General features: G+C 44.2%; 1 protein-coding gene across 5 annotated transcripts in view; it reads right to left on the bottom strand.

The window, feature by feature from the left end:
• Positions 1-27,259, bottom strand: part of PPP1R12B (protein phosphatase 1 regulatory subunit 12B) — a 916,156-nt gene that overhangs the window by 411,896 nt on the left and 477,001 nt on the right. For all 5 annotated transcript variants that reach the window (XR_013594883.1, XM_078644174.1, XM_078644172.1 and 2 more), the window contains 2 exons: positions 23,476-23,679; positions 4,919-5,102 (listed from right to left, as the gene is read on the bottom strand). Coding sequence is in view for 4 of the 5 variants with exons in the window: in XM_078644174.1 (XP_078500300.1) it covers positions 4,919-5,102; positions 23,476-23,679 (388 nt within the window). In the remaining variant the exon portion in view is untranslated. The remainder of the gene's footprint in view (positions 1-4,918; positions 5,103-23,475; positions 23,680-27,259) is intronic.

Genomic DNA, 27,259 nt, shown 5'->3' with positions numbered 1-27,259 from the left:
ACCAGAAATACAAGAAACAGATTGAAGTCTCAAAGGAGCATCACAAAGTGTTTGGCGGGACCATATGGATCAGCCATTTAAAAAACACATCACAACTGGTGACAAATAGGCTAATCAGGTAACCTTAGAAAAGCTGTTAATGCCGACAAATAACCTTTAACTGTTGCCACAAGAAGGCCTTGCTGGACTAGACACAATGAGAAAGGAGGATAACTAGGCCTGTAAGGGTTAGATGTACTGAGATGAACACAAAACATCAAACTTCTCCCAGCGCCCTACATAGATAGACTTAGTAAAGGGATGCCTGGCTGCCAAAATCGCATTTACGACTTCAGAAGGGAGATCCAAGGTAGACAACTTTGTCACGTAGTCTCTAAGCATGAAGGTTTAAGTTGTGTCAGCTCAGTAGCAAAACCCTGCCCTGTTTTTGCAACAGTATGTCCTCTTGAAGAGGCAGTTGAATTAGAGAACAGATGCTTACGGTCAGAAATTCTGTGTGCCATAACCTCCTGCCCCAATTTGGAATCACTAGGATGACTTAGGCCTGTTTTTTCCTTATAGCATGCCTTAGGCCTGTTTGACCTTATCTTTGGGATGGAGAAGGAAGCAGGAAGTAGTAAAGAGTCCTGAGCTCCGGTCTAACTGAGAGGCATCTGAGTCAGGACTGCCTTGGAAACTTAAATGCAAAAAAATATGGACACTGAGTGTTCTCATCAATGGCGAAAACATTGAGCTAGGGTTTTCCCGATTGATGGAAGAAACCTTGTACCCCCTTTTGAGTGAAGCCACCATTTGTTACTCAGTAGGCGACACTGGCTGCATTTATCTGTCTGGTGTTTAAAGATCCTGCTAGGTGTTGTACATCCATGGAGAAACCCTGATGACCCGGCCTGTTGCAGAGGTGAAGACCCTCCTGGCAACAAATCCATGACTCCACTCTGCACTGCTTGTTGCAGTACCACATGGTGGTGTCTGTGAAAACCTGCACCCGTTTTTCCTTGATGGATAGGAAGAATGTTTTTAGTGCTAAGTGGATCGCTCACAAGTCCAACGAGAGACTGGAAGTCAGTGAGAGGGGTACGCCATCGGTCCAACTGTAATCCAGCAGCACCCTCTGCAGATCTTCCACAATTTCCTCCACCACCTGAGTGGAATACCAGAGATTTCCATGGTGCTGAGCTCACCAAGACATCTATTCCCACTGCAGCTTCCTGTTGTGGTCCACTAGCAGGATGCAAAAAAAGCCAAGAAGCCTCAAGGCTGCACTCACTGAGTCCCAGACCAAGTGTTCACACATCAGGATCATAGCCCGGCTGTCCTGGATCTGTTGAGGCAAAGGGAAAACTCAAAACACTGTGGTTCCAATGAAATGGAGCCTATTTGAAGAGGTCAGGTGGGATTTTGGCATATTGAAGGAGAATCCTAGCAATGTTAAGAGATTGGCTGTTGTCTAGAGGTGGTATATGACCGTTTGGGGTGAGCCTGCCTTCAGAAACCAGTCATTTAAGTAAACCAAGACTGGTCTCCTCAACCTCCGAAAATGGTCAGTGGCCACAGGCATCACATTTGTGAGCAACTGAGGGCGAAAGAGGAGCACTGAATTGAAATTGCCCGTGACCTACTGGTAACCGCAGGTCGCATCTGTGGAACTGCATGATAGGGATAAGAAAATCGGCATCTGGCAGGTCCACCACCACCATCCGGTGTCCTGGATCCAGGACAGACGAAACTTGGGCCATAGTAAGCATTTTGAACTTGTCCTTCTTGAGGAATAAGTTCAGAGGGCAGAAATATAAAATAGGATGAAGTCCTCCATCCTGCTTTGGCATCAGAAAATAAGGGGAGTAGTAACTAGTCCAGACTTCTGATGCTGGCATACTCTCTATTACTACCTTCTCCAAGACAGCTTGAATTTCCCGTTGGGTAATGGACAAGAGGTCTTCCAGACACTGTTGTGGTGCTGGTGGCATGTTTGTAAGGGTGGAAAGGAAGGGTAGGGTGTAGTCATGTTGAATAATTTAAAGCCCTCGTCTGTCTGATGTGATGCCTTTTCACCTGTGGAGGAAATAACTCACCCTGCCACCAACCAATTGACAGTGCGCAATGGAGGGCAGACTAAAGGGATTTTGCAACAGTGGTGGGAGGGTGGATGGTGAGTGGCACGGTGGTCAGGAAAGGGTGAGAAGGGATTGGATAGTTTGTAGCCCTGTAGACCAGATCCCCAACCTCTTCCTCGAAAGGCATGGGAGGCCGGTTATTGCTGAGACAAGTTTTGATGTGGCCTCAGCTGTAAGCCTAAACCAAAGCCTCAAAATATGTGATACTGCTGAGTTAAAAGACCTGCAGGCAGTGCAAGGCCAGGGAAGCAAGCTGTTGCCTTGCTAGATTGAAGCGCTTCCACACCATGTCCAACTTGTCTACGAAGAGACAGGTGCCATAAAGGTCATGTCCATGAGTGATAGTTGGACATCATTCAAGAATTCTATGGAGCGTATCCATGCATGCCACTGAAGCACCCTGCTGGTACCAACTGGCCTACCCAGATAGTCGGTGGTGTCCAGCCACAATCTGATTACGTATTTCCCTGCAGTCTGCCCATCCTGAAAGATCTGTTGAAGGTTAGACCTGAACGTCACCTGTGACTGCTGCTGAAAGGTTGGCCATCTTGTGAGCATGTACCATACGAATAACGCGCAAGAGGCAACTTGAGTTTACAGACCTGAGAGCAAGACTAGCATACGTGAACATGTGCTTTCCAAAAGCTTCTATGTGTTTTGACTCTCTCTGAAGGAGTGGTTAGAAACTCGTTGGGATTCAGTCAGCTGGTGGAGGCATGAACTACCAAGCTCTCAGGAGTGGAGTAATGCAGGAGAAAAGATAGGTCCTCTGGAACTGGTCTACGGCTCTTGGCTAAACACAGTTGATACGGACAGCTAGTTTCTGACCTCGTCTAGGTGACAAAAGAATGCCAGACGGTGCCTAATGAAACAATAGAAAGGCTCCTAGATAGGACTGACCTGGAAACAGCACCTCTGTAAGCACATTTTCCCTACTTCCACGGAGGGAAGCTGGAGGTCAAATATGTCAGCTGCTCATCTGATAACCGTGGCAAACTAGGAGGATTTGTCTGTAGAAGGACCAATTGAAGTTAAGGGCATGGTCTGGTGATGTATCAAGGTCACTAGCCTCTTGTCGGTCAAGTAATAGGTTTTCATCAACATCTGTGCGGTTTCATCACAGTCATCCTGGGGGTCTGAGTCAGAGAATATATAATTCAGTTGATGCGTATCTGAGTCAGACTGAGGTTGTGGGAGAGTTCAAGGAGGACAAGATTTCAGCCAAGGTCATGTCAAAATATCTTCAGAGTCGGAAACGACTGAGGGCTCTTCCTATGGCATCAAAGATTTTGCTACCAGTGACCATGCACAGGACCCTGGCACAGATCTGTGCACCACAGCGGAAGTCAGAGTAGATCCTGGAGCAGGTCAAGAGGCACAGTCGGCATCAGGGATGCATGGTAACATGACTGGATGCCTCCTCAGATTCATGGGGCCCTAAGACTATGCAGAGATCTGGGTACTGAGATTTGTAGCATGGCCTCTCTGAAGGCCTGGACCTGCTGCAGCATCGCTGATGGATCAGGAAATTGCAGGGATCCAATTTGAGGTGAGAAACCAAGATCTTGAGGTACCCTGACATCCATGTAACTACTTATAAGTGTGCCGTGAAGAAGGGGAGCTATGTTGCGACTTCTTGTGCTTTTCCTTCAACTTACGTGAGGACTTGGAGTGTGATAATGGCCTCCCTCAGGAACGAGAATGAATCCACGTTAAAAAGACTTCAACCAAGACTGGGGCTTCGAAGCCTTCCTACAGAGCTCTCCTATGTAGAGTTTGGCCTCAGACTGCTGGATGATCTTTGGATTCATCTGAGAATACTCACCACACAAATTCAAAACAAGTGAGGAGCCCCGACACCAGAGAGAGACCTCATGTGGGAGTCTGTCACGGACATCTTTTTGGCAATCGTTGCAGGGTTTGACATCTGTCATTTGTGGGGAGAAAGGTCCCTAGCACAATGGAAAAGTTTTGAAATTTTAAGTGTCAGGTTACAGGGAGCGAGCTCTGGTGCGGGAACAAACAGACGCGCCGAGTTGGCAGTTATTATTGTGGCCCATGCATTACATCCAGGGCAGGGTGGGCGGACCCGACATGGACCTGCAAAATGCCACCTAACGTCACACAAGGGAATTGCTGAGAAAAATCTCTGGATCCAATGTGGCACCTGGGGGTAATCACAATGTGAGGAGTCTGTGGTTAGATGCATCATTTAGGATGTAGGTGTTTTCCGGCTGTCTCTCTAGTGTGCTTCTCCTTCACCTTCAGCACTACTCTCTCACGTGTGGTTATCTCCCACCCCCTTCCATGATGCACTTGCCCATGAGAACTCCTTCTGCCTGCATTGCTTTCTCACCTGGGTGATTCTCCCCACTCCCATGTCCACGCTGATCTCTTGCCAATTGGTTTTCCTCCTCAGTCCTCATGTTCCAAGTTGCTCTCCCTCTCCACTTCTTCCCCTACACCCTGTGTGGCTCCCACCCACCTGCACCCTTCATGGTGCTTCTGCACCTTCCCACCCTTGCTGCTTCCCCCACATGCTTTCCAAAGGCAAGACCTGCATGTTTCTTACATTCTGCCTCATCCTCATTGTGACTTCAAAAATACAATCATACCTTTAAAAGCATATTATGTTTTATTCTAATTCATTGAACGGAAAGTGGAACTTAAGAAATAACGAAAAAATCTGAGCTTAACAGTCTACCCTTGCTAGTGTCTTTAGCAAGATTTCTAAAAAAAAAACCTATAGTGAATTGCAAGAACAGACACACTTCTTCAAACTTGGTTGCATGTACACTTGCCATCTTTTTCCGTCTCATTGACCGCACTCTTGGAGGCTGACGGAAGAGCTGAGACGATGCCTTGAGGCCGATTTGCTCTTGAGAGGCGTAAGCCTACATATGGGAAAGGACCAGATGAGGGTGACACAGGAGACACCGTGGGGCCTTCTTCCTGGGAGGAGTACCTTACTCGACGACCGACTGTCTAGAAAAGAAACCACAATGAGTGTCAAAATGACAAAACAAAATCAAACAGTATTCAAGTTCACTTAAACTGTTGTAGCACAGCATATGCTTTGGCAAGATTATAAGATTGACAGATTGTTGCTCTATAACATTCCTCTAAAGGTGCTTTGTTCTGGTTTCCTCAACACAAGCAAGGGGATCAAGAATGTTTAAAGTAATCACCATTGAGGAACAGCAAAAGAAAAGGTTGATTCTTGAAACAATTGTCCAAAACAATGTTAGAATAAGCCTTACACATCTGGGAAAATTGATTTAAACAGTCACACAAGCAGCTGAACAACTGGATTATATGACGTCACCACCCACTCCACCACCAATACCTTCCAACCTTAGCATCGACAGACCTTGCACATTGTATGGGTAAACAGAAATAAATCAAATATTGATTTAAAACATAGAAATCATCAACTGTATTTCATAGTTGTGAGAATTTGGCCTGGCAAATGCTGTTCACTATTCTAGTGGGCACTTAGCACGAGTCCAAATGACCCTTATTGATGGTAGGTTTAAAGACATCCTTTATAGAAAGCTATCCTAGTGGTAGCTGTGGAAAGAAGCCTTCAGGCTACGTCTTGAAGGAATGTAATCATTACAAATATGGGGTGACCAAAAGCATCTGTGGACCTGGGTAATATGTGATATAGAAAACAATGGTCCTCAAACAATAATTAAACAATTGGTATTAGTAGATTGTTTCCTTAGTGGGGAGCTAGAGATAAGTTAGTGCTCCTTTAGGCAAAATGTCCAACAGCAAATCATTCTTTGTTTAGTACATATATCAATGTACAAATGAAACATAAATTTTCAGAAACAAAAACGAAAGGATGTGCAGAGACTTCTAATCTGTAAGTCATCAACATGAATTTATTTTCATTCCAAACATAATTTGCATTTATCAACAGGTAGTCAATGTGGTTGCTCCAAGGGGGAACGTGCAAGGAAGGAGTGCTCGAAAATTTCTGGTGAGTGGGGAAGTATTCCCAACGTGAAATTGAGAAGAGAGTAGACAGATTCAGGGTGAGATTGATCAAGTGTATCAATCGGAGTGTACTGGCCCAAAAGTCTATTTTACATGGTCTATTTACAATTGTTCGTACAATCACAGATTGTAGTCATCTGTGGCACGTGTTAGTTAGGGGATCGGTGGGTCCAGATACCAGGGGTGGGCTCGTCGACGTTTCGACTCGACTTGTGGCTTGTTGGGAAGTTGGACCTTTGCCTGCGAGTCTTCCTCAGGACAGTATGGGTGTGGGAAGGGGGGCAACCACCTCGTGGTTAGGAGCCCTCATCTAATGATAAGGAAAGAGGCCATGACACAGTGAAAAGGGGACTGAATGAATCTGAGGAGATGGGACGACAAGTAGCAGTCCTTACACTAACAGCTAGATCTGATACGAAGCACCCTGGCCACTAGACACTTATCTTGATCACCCATGGGGTCATACTCCTAGGTTACGTCCTTACCCCTAGGAACCCAGGCTCTGTGGGAGCCTTCCAATGAGGACTACCCTTGATATGACATTTTATGCAACAATTTGCTTTTTATTCCCTTTTGTTTGCTCAGTGTATTATACATACTCGACTTAACTGCAATTAGCATTGTATATATTGTATATGTGATTCATGTATATATTGTATATGTCACCTTTGTTTTCCCATGTCACCTTGTTTGTCCAGTGAAACGTGTATTTTATAGTGCTGCATAATTCTATGCCCTGGTAAATACCATTGCTAAAATTTACAACTCATATGTACATTTCATAATTTATGTCTATAATTAATGTGTTGCTCACATTGATGCCCCGTCCAAATTCTAATGCCACTTCGCACCATTCCTATTTAATTTCCCATTTCCCACACTTCCGCGACTAGCGTACCAGAAGAGGCTAACGCAAGCCGTAGTCTGCCTTCCCTCTCTATTCTCCACGCGCAAGGCGGGAGAATCAGCCTCGATTAGCATATATCGGCGAGCGCTCGCCGGATACAGTCTCTGTCTTCGACAGCGGACACGGACCTCCATCCTTGCACAGGTGAGCCACAGCAGCAGTTACATTGGAACCCTGAACCTAGTAAGAGGTAGTAAGGATACTGAATCGCAAACTCCTCGACTCAGCCAGCATGCCCAATACAGAATCTACAAACAGGGCAGGGAAGCAGGAGGGCCCTTGCGTGGTCCGGCCAATACAGACAGCAAAGGGCCAATTTGCTTACAAATCTGTCGAGAACTTTGCATAATATTACCGTACTCTCTATAACTCTCTATAACTGAAGATACCCTCTGCTCCACAAAATCTCCCACCCAGCAGCAGCAGTCCTTCCCATACATCTGCTCTCCGCTGTGCACAGCAATGAGCTGGACGAGCCTTTATACTTGGAGTTATAGGCAGCCATTACAGCCGCTCCCTTCGGGAAGACCCCAGGCCCAAGCGGCTTAGCAGCGGAATTATACACAAAGTTTTCCTCTCTCCGAGCACCTCAATTGCCGTCCCTATTTTAGCAGGTGGGCCGAACTGGGTCTCTGTCACCCGATCTTAGGAATGCCACTATTACCACCATACTCAAGTGAGGCAGACAGTCAGTCCCATTGTTGAAAGTAGGGAAGGCGGACTTGGGAATGAAGTTCCCACTTGTGAATTTGCTGTCTCCTTCTGCTGAGAAAGTTGGCAATTTGATTGTTTACTCCTGGGAGGTGTTCTGCCAGGATATAAATATTGTGATGGATCACCCAATTCCAAATGGCTTGAGTAAGTCTTGACAGTTGGAGAGAATGTGTCCCCCCCCGCTTTTGAACATAATGCATTGCTGTCATGCTGTCTGTTCTAGACTAGGACAGTTTTGCCTACAAGGTGAGTTTGAAAAGTTGGGAGTGCTAAAAAAACTGCTAAAAGCTCTAGATAGTTCATGTGGGGGATTTTTTGTTTGTTGCTTCATAGGACTGTAGTGAGTAATCTTGGAGATGAGCACCCCAACCTGTCAGAGATGAGTCAGCTGTGAGTACGATCTGTGGAATAGGGTAAATGAAAGACAGTCCTTTTGACATGTTTTGTAGGTTCCACCACTGCACACAGCGATGGGTTTGGCCGCCTACCAACACTAGATTGGTTAATTGACCCTGCGACTGATTCCACCGACGTGCCAAGCACTCTTGTAGGGGACGCATGTCAAGCCTTCCGTGGGGTACAATTGCGATGCAAGACACCATCATTCCCAGCAGTTGCATGAACACTGCTGGTAAGGCGTGGTTGGACTAAAACTGTAGTATGATAGCCTGAGTATTTTAAATTATGGCTACATTGGGAAAAGCTAGAGCTTTGAGTGCGTCTCAAGTGGCTCGTAGGTTAGACTGCCTCTGTGACGGATGCAGGTGAGATTTTTGTGTGTGTTGTACACAGTTTTGGTAAGTGCTCGCTTTGATGAGCCAGTCGTCTAGATAGGGGAAGACGTGATTATGCTGTCTTCTGATATGAGCCGCGACTACTGCTAGACATTTGGTAAATACTCTGGGCGCTGTAGTCACTCCGAAGGGAAGTACTTTGAATTGGTAATGCTTGCCAGCTATCACAAAATCCGAGGCATTTGCGATGAGCCGGATGAATTGGAACATGAAAATATTAGTCTTTTAAGTCTAGAGTAGATATAAAATCTGTCTTCTGTAAAAGTACCTGTTGAAGGGTCACCATCTGAAAGAGTTCTGACAGTATATAATGGTTTAACTCTCTGAGATCCAGAATAGGTCTTAGGGAACAGTCCTTTTTGGGAATGAGAAAATACAGAGCGTAAACCCCATAAGCCCTGGTACTGAGTTGGAACCATCTCTAAAAGCTCCTTTCAGTAAGAGATTGCACTTCCTGCTCGAGCAATTGTAGGTGCTCTGGAGACAATTTATGAGGTTGAAGTGTAATGTTTGGAGGATTGCTGGTAAGCTCCAGGCAATACCCATGTTGGATAATTCCAATTACCCATTTGTCTGTTATAGATTGCCAAATGGGGAGAAATTGTTGAAGTCTTCCCCAGGTGTGGTACAGTTGGGGGGGGAAGCGTGGGCAAGTCATTGCTTATTAGGTGAAGGGGAGTTACGGGGTGTGTTGCCCTTAGCCCTACCTTTAAAGTTGCTCCCTCTATAACCTTGAAAAAAGGCTCTTGAGGGAGAGGACTGGTTTTTACCATTGTAGATGGAGGTATTTTGGTCTGAGGATATGTTTTTTGAACCCCCTCTGTAAAAGGAACAACAAAAAGAGCCTCTGTTTTAAGGAGACTGGAGCGCTCCGAAGGACTTGGCCACTTCCGTGTCTTTTTTCATTTTTTCTAATGCCTGATCTACTTCAGGACCAAATAGATGTTTCTTGTCAAATGGTGTGTTAAGAATGGATTGTTGGACCTCAGGCTTAAACCCAAGGATCGTTAACCAAGCATGTCTCCTAAGCAAAATGCTTGAGTTGACCTCTCTAGCCGCAGTATCGCAGCATCTAGAGCACACCTTATGGAGGAATTCGAAATTTGCTTACCCTCATTTACCAAATTCTGCCCTTTAGCTTTATGCTCGTTTGGGAGATATTGAAGCAATTGCTCCATTTCATCCCGGTGTGCCCTGTCATCCCTGGCTAGAAGGCACTGTGTATTTGCAATGCGCAATTGATTTGCAGCTTGAGCAACTATGCACTTGCCAGAAGCGTCTATTAACTTAGACTCCTTATCTGGGGGATGAGCACCCTCTGATGTTTGGGAATTGGACCGCTTACGAGCATTAGACACTACAAGTGAATCTAGTAGCAACTGGCCCTTAATAAATACTGGGTCTGTTGGGGAGGCTTTATACTTCTTTTCAACCATAGGATCAGGATGCATGCCATACTGGGTCCTTAAAAATTTCATCAGCATGTCTCATCATGCTCTTAAGCATAGGAAGTGTTTGTGACTACCTATGTGTGGATCCTAAGGTCTCAAACAAAACATCTTCTTCTAATGATTCTTTGTGCAGTGCTACCCCAAGATATTGTGTAGCCCTGGCAATGAGTTCCTTGTAGGATACATTGTTGTCTGAAGGAGATGGCTTGGCAAAGGTCTGGGTCATTATCTACTGGAGGATCAATTGTATAATCCGTCCATGAATCTACTGGTAAATTTGTCCCCCCCCCATCATCAACATCATCATCATGGTGAGATTGTGGAGAATCCTGAGGTGTGATTTGCAGAGGATTTGAAGAAGGAGATGGTGGAAGGGATGATGGTGGTGGATGAAACGGACTGGTAGCAACAGATTTCCACTTTAAAGGTATCTTGTAATGAGTGTCCTCATCAGGAATCTTATGTTTTTGAGGCAGCTTGGTAGGAATATGACCAGTCTTGGGGTTAATATATAGAGTCCTTTGCTTGAGATCCGTTTTTGAGGGCAAAAAATTTCTAAATGTGGATACAAAGCAACATGTTTCGGGGCCGGTGCTTTCAGTGCCGGCGTGCTGGCCTTTCGGTATGGAAGATTTCAGCTACGAAGGCTGCTTAGCTTTCGGCATCGAGGATTTTGGCTCCGAGCCTGGTTTCTTTTTGGAACCGGAGGGCTTCGGTTCCGACGAGGACTTTTGCTGACTCTGTACCAAGCTGGAAGGCTTGATTGGCTGTTTCGGAGCCATGCCTGGGAGTCGGAAACGTCATATCGGTGCCTACCTTGCCCAGGAGGCAGAGGTGGTGCTGAAGCCTTGCGCTTCTTGGGAGTGATTTGAAGGGGCAAGGGGTCTTCTGTACTCCTGTCGCCTTGTCCCTGCGGCAGTTCTTTGAGGTCGAGGTCTAACTCAAGCTCCGAGTCTGAGTTCTGCATGGAGAAGGCTTCTTCCTCCTCTGCCGCGGATGCCTCAACTACCTGGAATATCAATATAATCATCTTGGTTATTTAATTTTCCCTTCAATCTTGGCTTAGAAACTATCTACACTTTATATATGCATGATTGATTTTCTATTGTATGTACAAATAAAATTCAGTTGTAAAAAAAAAAACCATGCCTCTTCTCCCCCTCTCCTTTGTGGTTCCTGGACAGTGCACGGACTCGGCATACAGTCAGATTGGGAATCTCCCCCTTTACACTGGAAGCCGGGGGTGACTGGGTTGTTTTAGTCTCAGGTTTACTACTTGACTAGCACAGTAAAAATGCCTGAGCGAGCTTTGACAATACTCAAATGATGCATCTTGGGCTTATTTTATGGTCATCTCATGGAATGTCTACAATATCTTAAACAGCGTACCCTGAAGGTAATAGCTCTGCAAGAAACATTTGTTGGGTATCCAGTGCAGCTTCATAGGCTGCAATGGCTACTGTTTTTAGGGGACAGAGGGGAATTAGCTTTTGTGCTCCATAAGACATTACCCTTTACAATAATCAAGGTGCAAAACGACCTCTTGTGATGCTATATTGTGGTCTCTGGACTTTATGAAAGCGCCCATTAGTCCATTATTAGTGTATGTGCCACAAACCCTAGCAGAAGGAATATGCTACTTACCAGTATGCATCTGTTCTTGGCATGTAGGGCTGCTGACATTAACATCTGTGCATAGATCGCCGCCTAGTGTTGGGTCCGGATGATTGCACATTGTTGTCCTGGAAGAGTCTTCGAAGTATCACGAGATAGGTGGCTCCTCCTCTGGACTACAGTGCGCATGGGCATTCTCTCCATCCTCAGATTGTTTTTCGCCATTGAGGCAGAGATGGAGTATGGTACAGTAAGAGATGTCCATGCAAGAAAGTAAGAAAGAACGCTACAGCTGCGACAGGCACCGGGGAGGAGGGTGGGCGATGGGAATGTCAGCAGCCCTACATGCCAAGAACAGATGCATACTGGTAAGTAGCATATTCCGTTCGAGGCATGTGGGCTGCTGAATTCACATCTGTGCATAGAATGTATAGCAGTCTCTCCCTTAGCAGTGGCTACCTGTGCCAGCTGCAGCAGTCTGAAACAGAGTTTTTAGAACAGACTGTCCTACAGCGGCTTGCTGTTTGGAATGTACATCTACACAATAGTGTTTTGTGAAAGTATGTATGGTAGACCATGTGGCTGCTCTACATATTTCCTCTAGAGGAATGTTTCCTAGGAAAGCCATGGATGCCCCTAGTTTGCGTGTAGAATGCGCGCTTGGGGGAACTGTTAAAGGGCGTTTTGCTTTTAGATAACATATTTGAATGCACCTAACTATCCATCTGGCCAACCCAGATTTTGAAATGGGGTTGCCTTTGTGTTGTGGTGAAAAGGCAACAAACAACTGTTTTGTTTTTCGAAAATCCTTAGTCCTATCAATGTAGTATAGAAGTGCTCTCTTGACATCCAGTGTGTGTAGAGCCCTTTCAGGTACTGACTGTGGATTTGGAAAGAACACTGGCAGTTCTATTGTTTGATTGATATGAAAATGGGATACCACCTTGGGCATAAATTTAGGGTTTGTTCTAAGAACTACCCTATTTGCATGTATTTGGATGAATGGCTCTTGAATAGTTAGGGCTTGCAGCTCGCTAACTCTTCTAAGCGAAGTAATTGCTACTAGAAAAGCCACCTTCCATGTTAAAAATTGTAATTCACAAGAATGCAACGGTTCAAATGGTGGTCCCATTAGTCTGGTTAAAACGATGTTTAGGTTCCAGACAGGTGAAGGTGGGTGTTTAGGGGGGATTATTCGTTTGAGTCCCTCCATGAATGCTTTAATTGCAGGTACTCTAAACAGCGAAAGATGCTGTCTGTTCTGAAGATAAGCTGCAATGGCAGCTAAGTGTATTCTTATAGATGAATAAGCTAGATTGCAACGGTGTAGGTGCAAAAGATAGCAATTGATATTTTGCGTTGAAGCATCTAGTGGGTTTATGTCATTGTTATTACAGTAAATGACAAAACGCTTCCACTTTGCAGCGTAACAAGCTCTGGTAGTAGGTTTTCTTGCCTCTTTGATAAAGTTCATACAGTCAGGAGGTAAGTTTAGGTACCCAAACTCTAAGACTTCAGGAGCCAGATTGCAAGGTTCAGTTGTTGCGGATCTGGGTGCTGTATGTCTCCATGGCTGAGTGAGAAGAGTAGGTGTTAGCCGCAGTCTTTGATGAGGCACCACGGATAGTTCTAGGAAAGTTGTGTACCATGGTTGCCTCGCCCATGTTGGAGCAACCAGGATTAGTGTCAGTGAATGCTGGCGTAGTTTGCGTGCCACTAGCGGTATGAACGGTGCTGGGGGAAAAGCATACGCAAATCTGCCTGACCAGTTCATCCATATCGCATTGCCCTGCGACTGCGGATGTGGAAATCTGGCGGCAAAGTACTGGCATTTTGCGTTTTCCTTTGTGGCGAATTGGTGTATCTCTGGTTGTCCCCACTGTTGGAAGTATGGTTGTAGCACTGTGGGATGAATCTCCCACTCGTGCATCTGTTGGCTGTGTCTGCTGAGCAGATCCGCTATTTGGTTGTACTTGCCTGGGAGGTGTTCCGCCATGAGAAAAATGTTTCTTTGAATGGCCCACTTCCACATGCTTTGGGCTAGATGTGATAGCTGTGGAGTGTGTTCCTCCCTGTTTCTGTATGTAGTACATTGCAGTCATGTTGTCCGTCCGAATCAACACATTTTTGCTGCATAAATGTACTTTGAACGCTTTCATTGAGAGAAAAATTGCCATCATCTCTAGCAAGTTGATGTGCATTTTTTTCTGTTGTGTTGTCCATAGGCCCTGCACTGTGTACTAAAGGAGATGGGCTCCCCATCTTATCAGGGATGCGTCCGTTGTCAAAACTATTTGTGGTACAGGCTCTTGGAACAGTCGTCCCTTGCAAAGGTTTTGTGGATTCCACCAATGCAGAGAGTTGTATGCACGACTGGTCACCAACACTAGGTCTTTCAATTGTCCTTGAGCCTGGTTCCACTGCCGTGCTAAGCACTCTTGTAACGGACGCATGTGTAGTCTCGCGTGATGGACTATGAAGATGCACGAAGCCATCATGCCTATGAGTTGCATAAACACTCGGGCAGAGAGTGAGTGTTGGGGCTTGAACTTCTGGATCAGTAGCTGCATACTGTTTATTCTTGCAGTGTTTGGGTAAGCTTTTGCTGCTAGAGTATTTATTGTTGCTCCCAGGTACTGCTGTACATGGGATGGCTGAAGGTGAGATTTTTGGTAGTTTAACGTGAAGCCTAGACTGTGCAGGAGGCGAATAGTTTGGGACATGTGGCTGGCACATTGCTGGGCCGACTTTGCTTGTATTAGCCAGTCGTCGAGGTACGGATAGACATGAATATGTTGTCTTCTTAAATGTGCAGCATCTGTCGCTAGGCATTTTGTGAACACCCTTGGGGCTGTTACACCAAATGGAAGGACTTTGAATTGGTAACGTTGATTTTGTAGTGTGAACCGGAGATACTTCCTGGGAGCAGGATGTATCGGTATATGGAAGTATGCGTCTTTGAGGTCCAAAGTTGCGAGGAAGTCTCCTTGTTGCAACAGTGGTAAGACCTGTTGTAGAGTCAGCATATGAAAATGCTCTGATAAAATGTATTGATTTAGAGACCCGAGGTCCAAAATTGGTCTGAGAGACCCGTCCTTTTTGGGGATGAGGAAGTATAGTGAGTATACCCCTGTACCTTGATGTTCTAATGGTACAAGTTTTATGGCCCTTTTTGCAGCATGCTGATGACTTCTTGCTGCAATAAGTTTAGGTGTTCTATAGACTTAGGACAGTGTCTTGGTGGTATGTTGGGTGGTGTGGAGGTTAGCTCTAGGCAATAGCCATCCTGGATAATTTGCCTTACCCACTTGTCTGTAGTGATGTTTTGCCAGACTGGTAGGAACTGCTGTAATCGTCCCCCGACTGGTGGTGTATGGTCTGGGGGTAGCGCTAAGAAGTCACTGTTTTGTGTTGGTAGAGGATCTGGTGGTATTATTCCCTCGTCCTCTGCCTTTGTTGTTATTGCCGCGGTATCCACCTCTATTGTTTTTATTGTAGGTGGTCTGCGTATTCCCTTTGTAGTTTGAGGTCTGCTGTGATGAGTTACCCCTTGCAGCACCTCTGTAATTGGAGCGACGAAAGGAGCCTCTATGTTGTTGGGACTGTAAGGCTCCCATAGACTTAGCTGTCTGTGTCTTTTTTCATTTTGTCCAGGATTGTATCTACCGCTGGACCAAATAAATAGTCTGGATTTATTGGCTGATTTAATAAAGTAGACTGGACTTCATTTTTGAAACCTGAAATGCGAAGCCACGCATGTCTCCTGAGCATAACACTGGTGTTAACAGATCTGGCCGCTGTATCTGCCACGTCTAGGGCACATTTAATGGAGGCGTTGGTTATTAACTTTCCCTCCTGTACTAGGTCTTCAGCCTGCTCTCTGTAAGGGTCAAGTAAATACTGGATTAGTGTCTCTAAGGTGTCATAGCGTGCCCTGTCATACCTAGCTAACAGGGCTTGCGTATTAGATATTCGTCATGTGTTAGCAGCTTGAGCAGCTACCCTTTTCCCTGATGCCTCAAAGATCTTTGATTCTTTGTCAGGAGGTGGAGCCTCTCCAGTTGTTTGGGAGTTTGCACGTTTTCGTGCATTGGATACCACCAAAGAATCTAAAGGCAGTTGTCCCTTAATATATGTAGGGTCTACTGGCGCTGGCCTGTATTTTCTCTCTATCCTGGGGTTAATGACCCGTGCCCTAGTTGTTTCCTTCAATATGTCACCTGCATGTTTAAGTACCCCTTTTAACATAGGTAGTGTTTTGACAGATCTTTCTGATGTGGCAAAGGTGTCAAAGAGGAAATCTTCCTCAATGGGGTCTGCATGCATTTCTACATTGTGATGGAGGGCTTCCCTTTCAATTAGTGCATTGAAAGCAGCTGTATCCTCTGTAGGAGAAGGCCTAGCAGGGTATGCAGGTGTATCTGGAATGGGTTGAGAGTCACCAGGATGTACTGGATCAACCCATGGTTGACCTTGATTGTCTTGGTCAGTGTCTATTGGGTAATTGTATTCTTAATTATATACATCATCCACCTCTTCATCTGAGTGTGTGGGTGTATATGTGTATGGCTCAGGCCTAGTTGGTTTAATAGGCTCAAATAGAATAGGTGAAGTAGAACAGTCCCTTTTCTTTTTGAGTGGTATGACGTAAGTCTCTTTATCAGTCTCAGGTCTGATTTTACTTTTGTAGAGTGTGACTTTGCCAGAATGAGGGTCAATGTAAAGTTTTGACTGTTCTTCTGATGAGGGGTCTGGATATAAGATCTCCTGCTCAGCAGTTCTGGGCGTTTTTGCCAATGTCCTTGTTTTAGTTTGTGTCGGTTCGATACCGCTTTTTGGGTCGACCGCCTTTGTTTTCGAGGAAGTTGGTAGGCCAAACTTGATTGGTCCGAGATCCCTCGGTGTTCCAACAGTCTTTTTCGGTTGTGCTTGTTTCTTTGGAGACGACGTTTGTATCGGTACGACGTTCTTTGTCGAGTCGATAGTATCTATTTGACCTTGTTGTGTCTTTGCAACTTGTGGTTTCGGACCGATAGTTTTTTGTCTCGGCTCGATGGACTTTTTCGGGTCGATTTTCTTCGGCTCGATTGTCTTTGGTTGCACAGCCATTGGTTTGTCGGCTCTCTGTTTGGGTTCGACAACCTTCTTCGGATCGAGTCCCTTTTTTGTTTTGTCGGCTGTCGGCGCCGATTTTGTCGGTTCGACGGCCCTTTGTTTTGGAGTGGATATAGGTGCGCTGGCCCTCGGCTCGACGACCCTTGTGTTCGACTCTGATGGATCGACATAGTTTGGTCCAAAGACCGTATTGTCGACGATCTTCTTTGGGATCGACTCCGATGGATCGACGTAGTTTGGTCCAAAGACCGTGTAGTCGATCAGTTTAGGTTTTGTTTTTAATTCCACAACTTTTGGTTTCGATTCCACCAAGTTCTGAGTATGTTGATCCGATGGCTCGTGTCTTATATTCTTAGCCGAGCTGTATCGCGGGGCTATAGAATGGGCTTCAAGATCTTGGCTAAGGCCTTCTGGCGATGCCTCGACCTGAGCCTGTGGAACCATAGAAGTGTATGTTTGGGGTGTCGTACTCACGGTTGGCCCCGTTTCATCACTGGAGTCGTCTTCAACGGCTCCGATCCCTTGTTCGTCGTCTCCTACTTCGACGAGGTCTTCTTCTTCGTCGATATAGTAGTTGGAGTCATGCTCCGAATCTTGATCCGACTGTTGATGTGATTCTTTGGCTTCGACGAGATCGTCTTCATCGTCGAAGATATTTTCCGGCTCTGGTTTCTGCATGGTTAGTCTAGCGGCCCGTCGAGTCCGAAGTGTCTTTTTCGATCGAAATTGGGCACAAGCTAGGCAGTCGGATTCATTATGTTCTGGAGATAAACACTTGTTACATACAGGGTGTTTATCTATATGTGGGTATTTTGAATTACAAAGAGGGCATCTTTTGAATGGACTTCGTTCCATCGACGACTGGTCCCTTTGGCGTCGAGGAGGCCCGCGGTCCGATTCGACGTCCCGAGTTGAATAAACTGTAGATAAAGCTCTTGGCACAGATTCGAAACAATACCGACGAGACCGAAGGCCTTTTGACCTTTAGAAAGTGTATTTTAGATTCCGAACTTCGAGTAAAGGAAAGTACATCCGAACCCAATGGTGGGAAAAAACAATCTGAGGATAGAGGATGCCCATGCGCTCTGTAGTCCAGAGGAGGAGCCACCTACCTCGTGATACTTCGAAGACTCTTCCAGGACAACAATGTGCAATCATCCGGACCCAACACTAGGCGGCGATCTATGCACAGATGTGAATTCAGCAGCCCACATGCTTCGAACACTACACTACAGAACAAAGTAATCCTTGGAGTCGCAGCAGGGTAAGTACTTCTCGGTGAGCGTTTAATGCACTAATGGACCTTGAGCTGGACACTGGAACACAGGGCTAACAATGCAAAGGTCCCCCCAACTTTAGTGTACTGCCACTCTGGGGTTGAGCGACGTGGTGGGCCAAACACCCCTTCAGGCAGAAATTTACATTCTACTCTGGCACACACTCTCGATAGATTACCACTTTATGCCCGCAGTCAGCCTACTGGGGAAGAGGGATTCTGAAATCCCCCCCTAGATCCATATGAGACTATGACCGATAATGATTATACTAAAAGGACTATCTAGGAGGGAGATGGACACTGGTGGTTCAGCTCCTGTAGATTGTTGGATTGCCAATTATCGGAGCAGACTAGGGTTGGTATTGAAAATTACTTGGTTCAGAACTATGCCTCAAAAACCTCTGCTACACTATGGGAGGAACTTAAGGTCACAATACGGGGTCATATAATTTCTGTGACAGTGGGGCAGCATAGGAAGGAACATAAGAGCGTTGCAGAACTATAGTGGCAGATACACACCTTAGAGAAACATTACTGATACAGATACACTGCAAGAATTAGAGAATGTGAGGCTTTCCTTTAAGAAAAACTGCTTGAGAATGATATGGGAAATACAATTCCTAAATTAACTTATTGGTCTACCAACCCTGGCTTGGCATTCAGAATCAGTCCTGTAGCTCAAAACTCCAGGGTGGAAATGGCTACCACATCAGGAGATATTGCTGAGGAGTTTGCTACATATTATACGTTTAGTCCATCCTAAACTGCTAGGCTATGTCCTCACTGTACCAGAAACAAGCTTCCTGCCCAGATGTGGGTCCCTTTCTCACTGTGCCACTGGAGTCAAGCTAGCCTAGGCTGATGAGGGGTAATACTATAAAACCGATTCCAGGATGCCTGTTTCCGGTCCAGTGAGGACCTAGCCTAGCAGTTCAGGATGGACTGTTCCCACGAGTGAGCATAGTGAGAGAAAGGACGATGAATTAAACCCAGGTTTGTGACTGGGGGTGAGTGGTTGAAAAGTTTCAGCACTCCTTCCATCATCTTGTTGTGTTGGCCAGACGGACAAGACATTGCCTCTGATGACTGCATGTTGCTATAGCAAATATACACATTATCTCCCAACACTACCAGGCTTGCCCTTGACTTTAATAAGGCATTTAATTCCATTTTGTGGTCATTCTTAGAAAAAGTACTGGAGAAAATAAATGTTGGTCCTAGATTTCTAGCATTTGTTAGTCTTTATTACTCTTCATTCTATGATAGGGTGCATGATACCAGAGTTTTGTCCCAGCCATTACTGATTGAGAGAGGAATGTGACGGGACGCCCCTTGCATCCCCTCCTTTATGCCAGCCGTGGCTGCCACAGGTAAATCCAGTGAGCCGGTTGGGAGGGGGGGTGGTGTCGATAGATGGCAAAATTGGTATAATTAAATAAATATAAAATACCTATTCTGTTGTCTGTCTGCTTCCCCCCTGCTGTGCCCTGACCCGACCCGCCCTGCCACGCCCCACCGCACTTATCTGTGCTGGCCGCCTTAGCTTTTTGCCAAGGTCATAGAACCTCTTCCACGCTTGCCTCGGGAAGGGACTTTGAGGACCGAATATCTATATAAGCAGAAAAAGTCCTGCTATACCTATAAGAACCACAGCTGTTGATCCCTAGGATCATACAGATACTTAGTGTGTATGGATTTGCTGTGGGGATATTGGCACAAATCAGGTCACCCTCACACAGCCCAAAGTAACAAACAAACTTGATATTCTCACCTTGAGAGTTAGTTGTGGCCCCTTCAGATATCTAGGAATTGAAGTTTAACTGCAGCCTACAGAATATTGAAACTGACTATCACCCTATTGTTGGTGACACTGAAGCAACAGTTGACAGCTTGGGGCACACTCCCTATTTTCATCATGGGAAAAGGGTCTCTTATTATATCACTACCACAGTTAATTTACACATTGAAAAAGTATCCATTCCTCTTGCTCTCTTCCTTCTGTAGGAGCCTGCAATCCAATGCAACGTTCTACCTTTGGGGGTGGGGATGTCCTGCCAGGAGAGGCCTTCAATCCTTCCAGCGTTCATACAATGGAGGTTTAGGGATGCACCTTAACTATTGGATTGCTCAAATGCTCCCCATTAATGATTGGATATTTGGGAATATAAATGCACACAATCCGGCTTGGGTTGCTTCACAGTGAAAAGCAGGTCACAAGAGTCCATGCATCTGGTTTCAAGAACACCTGTTGAGTGTAAGTTTAAAGCTCTTAATTGAACGCTATGGGCAAAGAATCTGACTAAATACATTTGAATGTTGGCAGTGAATGGTTTGGAAGGTTTTGCACCATGGGATGAAATTGGTAAAGGGAGAGGTCTGGGCATCTACACATATTAAATAATACACGGACCTAAGTGGAGAATTTGAGCTACGCAAATCACATTTCCTCGGTTTTTGCAGTTACAACAAGCTCTAGAAAAGTATAAGGATGCCTCGAATCCTATTCCGAACTTTAAACCGATAGTGGCTAAATTAGTCTTGAAACAAAGGGTATATCAAGGTTACACCAGGTGGTGGTAGTCAATGCACCACAAATAATCATAAAATTGTTGAGCAGATGGACTGCTGACTTGGGTGCATCATAGGATGACGAACGGTCTGAGGTCAAATTGACACTTGCAATCATGGCAAGATTGCACCTCATTCAGTTCAAATGCTTCTATGGAGTTCACTTTACCCAAAGATTGTACAAATGGGGAGGTCTTCCAGTGCCAGCTGTAGTAGAGGTCTAAAAACGAGAGGAATGTTTTTTTCATTATGACATGGGACTGTCCTGAAATTCAAACGTTGCGATCGAGGGTCCTTTTAGCACTGCAAGAAGTGATAGGCTTCCCGATAACTCTGGACACCAAATGTAATATCCTGGGTTTAAGAAATGATTGAGATGGTTCTGTGGGTGTCAAATTTTTGTTGCATACTGGCTATTTCATGCGTAAAAGATATTGCAAAGGACTGGAGGGCAGGTAAAGGTCCTACTGTCTCAGTGGCTACGGGGCATGGATTATTGTGCATTGGTGGAAGAATACATATACAGGAAACATGGTTGCCCTGCTACATAAAAGAGAAAATGGCATAAAGGGTTGGATCATTGTCGATATTCTCTGCTCCTAAATCATACCTGAACAGATTCCAGTGGGGTGATCTGCCTTCTTGAATTTTATGTTACAACTACTGTTGGATGATAAAGCCTATAATATTGTTGATTACTTATGTACTATTGCTTTATGGTGTCAGGTCTATGCTCCTATATAGGTACAGTGTACATCATTTCCAGCATGGATAACGCAGATGTGGATCCAAATGACACCACCTACTGGAGCGCAGAGGTACTGCTAGAAAGGTTTCTGAGTCAAATCTGACACCTGGGGATTGTTCAAAGGATAAGGAATCTGCGGCTGGAAGTCTATCAGATGTTTAACGTATTGGAAAAAAACAATAAAAAGAAGTTTAACAAACACTGCTTAAAAAAAATAAAAAATCTCAAGTAGGCCCCAGAATATAAAAAAAAATGATATGGAACTAAAAATCAGCTTTTCTGCACGTTGAAGATTGGGTTCCCCTAGTTTCAGTGGAGGCTGTCATTTATTTTGCTTGATAACACTGCGTAGCATGCTCAAGTAAACCACCTTTGTGAAGATAAAGTTTAGCACAGTCTTGGAAAAGTCTACTTGGTTGCCATCTCTGTGAAAAGTTATAAGCGATTTCCAGGCTAATAACAGTGTACAGATGCACAGTGACCAAGCATTTTGTTGAAGGTAATAAACATATGCAATAACAGGCCCTCACAAACAATATATGCACCATGTTCAAAATAATATTGAATGTCCCATGCAGGGTTTACAAGCTTGTACCCTTGCCATCTTAGCTGTAGTTTATCTTGTATCCTGATATTTTGGCCCAGCAGAGATGACAGTCATGCATGCATTCTCATACGTAGGCTATTGATCATGGTAGCGAGACCCAAAGCTTAGCTCTGTAGTCAGGAGAGGCGCACTAAGAGTAGTCGCTAGTTGACATGTGACAGTTGTCCAAATCCTAGGCCATACGCATTAAGTGGTGTCAGCAGCATGCCATTTTTCTTTTTGATAGTACTAACCTGACCTTTTTTTCTGTTCATGGATATGTGTGGTGCCTCTAGGCACCAGACAGGCTAAGTTATGTGTGAATGTAATTTGTAGACGCTGCACAGTTTAAGAGTGTGGCTGCAGGGACTAGTGAGATCCTTTTTGGGTACCCCCTGTTAAAACAATGTGCAAGACAGTGGTTGAGGTACACCCTCACTAAATAGAGTGTATTGCTTGCATAGCTGAGGTACAGGATGTAGACTCTGACAAAGTGCAAGAGGGAAGACTCAAAGCTGCCTTACTTAAACTGTGACCGGTTAGCAAGGTGGCAACCAGAGTCTGTAGTGGGTCTTCTGGCTTCCTGCGACTTTTCACAACAAGGGACATGAGCTGAACTCCAGTATGCGTCAGCTAGTGTGAGCGCAACACATCATTCTGCTTGAGACTCGAAAACTAGAGCCAACTCTGCAGCAAAATCATTGAAGACTTTATACTGCCCTAGTGGTAAGATTCCTGTCAGCAAGGGACCAATACTGAGAGTCTGAGAAGGTGGAGCTGCCAGAACTCACAATTGTAAGCTGCGAGTAAGGACTGCTCACTTCCGTTCTGGTTACCAGCAGCTGTGCGGATTTGTATCCACCAATCCACCAGGTAACTAGTGCCGCATGAACAGACTGTCTAAACCGCCAACAGGTTATTTAATCCAATGGGACTCAATCACCCAAAATACCCTTAGTAGTGAGACATATACAGACTTATCCATGGGTCACAAAACCAGGAAACCAGATTGCACCATATTACAGTTAACTTGCAACCGGGCCAGATTTACATCCGAATATTTTTGTTTGTTTGAAACCCGGTATCACCTGCCTAAAAATGCATAGCTGAGTAACATTTCCTATGTGTAGTGTTATATTTTATTGAGTGATAAACTTTTCTTAACAAAGAAAACCATTTGGCTGGATAGTACTTACTGAATCTGTTTGACTTGAGTTCAGAGTCTCTTACCCACAACTAGCTCCCTTAGAAGCCTTGGACTGCTCGCCCCTGCGATTCAGACAGTCAAGAGTGGGAAAAGGTGTACTTGGCATCAAATTAGCAGAACCATAGTAGGATAGGCCCAGAGACATCAATGGGTAACAGGCCCCAACCCCTGACAAGTAATCCACAAATAGGATCTGACAATCTAAAATTGTTTTGTAAACTGTTTCTCGAAATAGCATATTCATGGTAAAAATATTTTGCAGTGGAATTTGAGATCAAAATACTTTGAACCTCAGCTTCGTTATACCAAACTCTGCACATCTTCCAAAAGGAGAAAAACATTTAATAATTTTTCTAAATCATAAGAAACATACCTCTTGCTCTAGATTTTGGCTCCATCTGGGCCTACTGCTTTCTCCAGTTTCTCTTGCTGAGATGGTCTCTTCCAGTTTCTCATTGACTTTGTCTGGCTCCGTACTGGCGTCTGATTTGTCGCTGAGCTCTTCCTGAGCCTGCCGCTCTGCTCGGGCACGACTGAATGTCTTTTCGGCCTCTTGCAGATCAGTCAGAGTTACACCCTTGGAGGGAACAACCAAAAATTAGAACATGACAGCGGTGGAAGCAGGTTATCTCCTAGTTCTTGAAACAATTTAGTAACGAAATACAACAGATAAACTAAATGGGTAGGTACTGAAGATATAAATAAGCAGGATTATTTGAGCAACAATGATGTAGGAGTAGGCAATATAAAAAGTTCCATCATATTAAAAAAGATACTCTGTTTTGTGAAAACATAACCGCAAACATAACTTGCTAAGACACAGCTTTCTGAATAAAGTAACAAAGACTTAAGCCTCACACCTGCAAATTCCCACAGTAAATTATATTTTCCTGCCTGGGTAGTCCCTTTCTCTCAGCAACAAAGCCATTTTAAGTCCATTTGTATCAATGTGGCAGCCTCATGTTGCCATTTGTGGCGGAACCTAAAATCAACTGCCTAAAGTCATAAATGTAACACCTGTGCTAATCATCCAGAGCTACAACCATCAAGGTCAAAATAATTATTTTGCTACAGGAAAATGTTTTTCATAATATCCATTACTTTACTAACAGTAATTGTTTTAATAAGTTTAGAAGCAACGTGTTGGTCATTCTAGGGCGAAATACAATGATGCAAAATACAAATGCAATTCCAAGGTGGTCAGTCAATAAATATCACAGTGGGAGACCTTCTTAGAATGATACTGAGCATGGTGCATCGCTACTGTATCGAACACAGATGGTTGACATAATACTTCCAAATGAGACGGCCAAATTGGAAATGTAAAACAAGAACACATTACGGCCAAAATTATTTCAAGATAGTTGCCTAGAAGTTGTGGCCTTGTGAGATGTGACACTTCAGATGAATGTGTCTGCTCAGTAGCACTACTTGGAAAGCTGCATACAAAAACATGTTTTAAAGGAAAAGAAATGAAAGGAGAAGATCCAAAACTAAAAGACTTGCGACCTAGCATTGGAATACTGTTGCCACTCACATGGCAATAGAGCCAACGGCTACAGCGTGCTGAACCATGACCATATGTTGTATGTGGTCATGGGCAGAATGTTGTATGGTATCTGAACAGTAAATATATGTATGTTTATGAATGTATTTTGTTAGGAATTATTTTCATTACAACAGCCTATCGATAAAAAAACCTGCTGGGTCATTCTGAGAGTCTATGCAGTAACTGGGCCTTTTGAGAACTGTCGTGAGTCTTACATGGGATGAAAAGGAAGAGAGCAGTCTGCATTACATGATTGCCATACTTTGTATGCCGCAGAGAAGTTACATTGCTCACACCTGCTTGTCTTGGTGCTCATGGGTACCTTGAGAGGTGTTCCGTAAGCTTTTTAGATTACCAGGCTCGGATGGCACCGGGACCATGGAATACACCGCAGACCAAGCAATGTCAAACTAGGGCTACATCTTCGTCTACCTGGTCAATGCAATGTCTTTTAGAAAGGTGACATGATTAAGCCATGTAATTAGCCCACTCCAACATGGGGGTTTAACTAAAGAATGCAAACAGCGGTTCATAATCCAAGACGGGGCAGTTCTTTCTTGCTAATATCATATCAAAAGAGACATGGCAAGTGTTGGGTGCTTCTGCATTTACTGTCTTACTTCTCATAACATGCCTTACCCTTTGCCACTATTTTTATCCCACATTGTTTCTTCTTATACTTCATTTTATGGATTTCCTCATTTGGATTTTTGTTAGTCTACTTTCTGATGTCAGTAGGAGTTTGGTGCCTTGCTGATCTCTCCAATTGTCATTACTATCGTAAATCAAAAGCTACAAGAATGTAGGCTTTCAATTTCCTTTGTGGGTTTTACCTGCTACTGGGATGCTCCCAAGAAGACAATTAACATTTTTCAAACATATTATTCTATGATGGGTGACACCCTAATGGTACCTGGAGAAGTCACCCTTTTCTCGGTCATTCAAGACTAAGACACAGACTTCCGAATCATCCAGTACTTGACAGTCTAGCAATGATTATCACAGTGAAAATTGTCTTCCCCCAGGGATTGTCAGGTGAGGTAACCAATAACAAAACCCTTGCTTACAATGGTAATCTCAGAGATTCCATGCAACAAAAGAACCGTCTAACGGCTTTAATACAGTGTAATTTACATTTAACCTCAGGAATGCAGAGAAGGTGAATGGCTCATCCGCAACATTCAGCAAGAAATCCTTCAGGTGTTAGCGCCAGAAGGATTTTCTTTTTTAAGAAAGAATGTCAGAATAACAGGGCAATGCTTCCCCCACATCCCATGTATATAAATATTTTTAACCAGTGTGATGCACGCCGTTGTCAGCACACTCATGTCACATTGACTGAGAATGACACATTTTGGAAAAGGAGGGAAGTGGACCTAAAGGCATGGTAAGTCCCGCCACCCTCATTGAAAAAACGAAACCCTTGGTTTAGTAAGTTACTTTCACAGGCTCTAGACCCAGCCACACGTGGGGTAGGGTTCTTATTGTATGTTTTATTCTTAAGTGTAGTAATGCTGGGAGGCAGAGTTTTGGATCCTTGCAGAATCTGTAAAATTCCCTCACAGAAATGTGAGGAAAATATATGTGATTTTATCCAAACTTTGAGGTTTGCAGGGCATTCGGGTAAAAAAACAAAAACATAGTGGGGTCCTCGCACGTTCCACCACCCTGAACTCTTCTGGGTGTCTACTTTAAAAAAATGTCTGTGTTTACGTGTCCCTGGGTAGCTGCCGAGCTCGGGCCGGAATTACGCAACTACCTACATTGCCAAAAAGGGTAATTTTCTCACCAAAATATTGATGTCTCCACTTTGCATTTTTGCGGCTTTCCTATCGCAAGCCCTAGGCTCAGACCAAAAGTACAGTTTTTTAAAAGAAATTAGAATAGAAACACAGAATAGTGGAACATTTGTAGCTATCAATTTGATTTCCATACAATTTTGACATCCAAATGTAAGCCAGTGTTCAAGAAAAACACATTTTGCAAAATGCCCTCTGATTCACACGAGAAGTATGGCTAACCACAAATTCAGAACTACACAAATAACCACTACTGCTAAACTCAATATCTTATGATCATTTAAAAAATACATAAGTTTACTTCATACCCATTTTTAACTTGTCAGATTGTACCATATGAATTGCAGAATGGTCAGTACTAATGAAAAAAGCTGCAGATCAGTTGTTGACTATGTAACACATTTCTGGATAACTTTCAAGCACTATATATCCCTGTGACTGAAAGGATCTGACAGACTTAACAGCATATTCCGTTGCACTGCAGCAAAATAAATACTGATGAAAACATTGACAGCAATCACTTTTTTTTACAAATTATTTTGATTCATTTTTATTTCAACATTTAGTTTTTTTGAGGAAAATATGAGAAATATACACATGAATTTAATTTTTTTTCAAGTTTTTCTACATGCAGTCCTTTTCAGGCTCACCATGTGGTCCTCGTTCAGGTCAGTTTCCACCACAAATTGCTATAGTATGTCGAATCCATTAAAAAAAAGTTGGAAAATGGACTATACCTTAGAAAAATGCAAGAAATGTGGTAAACTTTTTTTTTTCTGTAACAACTCTATTTGTTCCTTAACCCCTTC

This window comes from Lissotriton helveticus, chromosome 5_1, assembly GCF_964261635.1.
Source record: "Lissotriton helveticus chromosome 5_1, aLisHel1.1, whole genome shotgun sequence".
Lineage (NCBI taxonomy): Eukaryota > Metazoa > Chordata > Amphibia > Caudata > Salamandridae > Lissotriton > Lissotriton helveticus.
The sequence above is the reverse complement of the archived record's forward strand: the minus strand, read 5'-3'. Positions and strand labels throughout refer to the sequence as shown.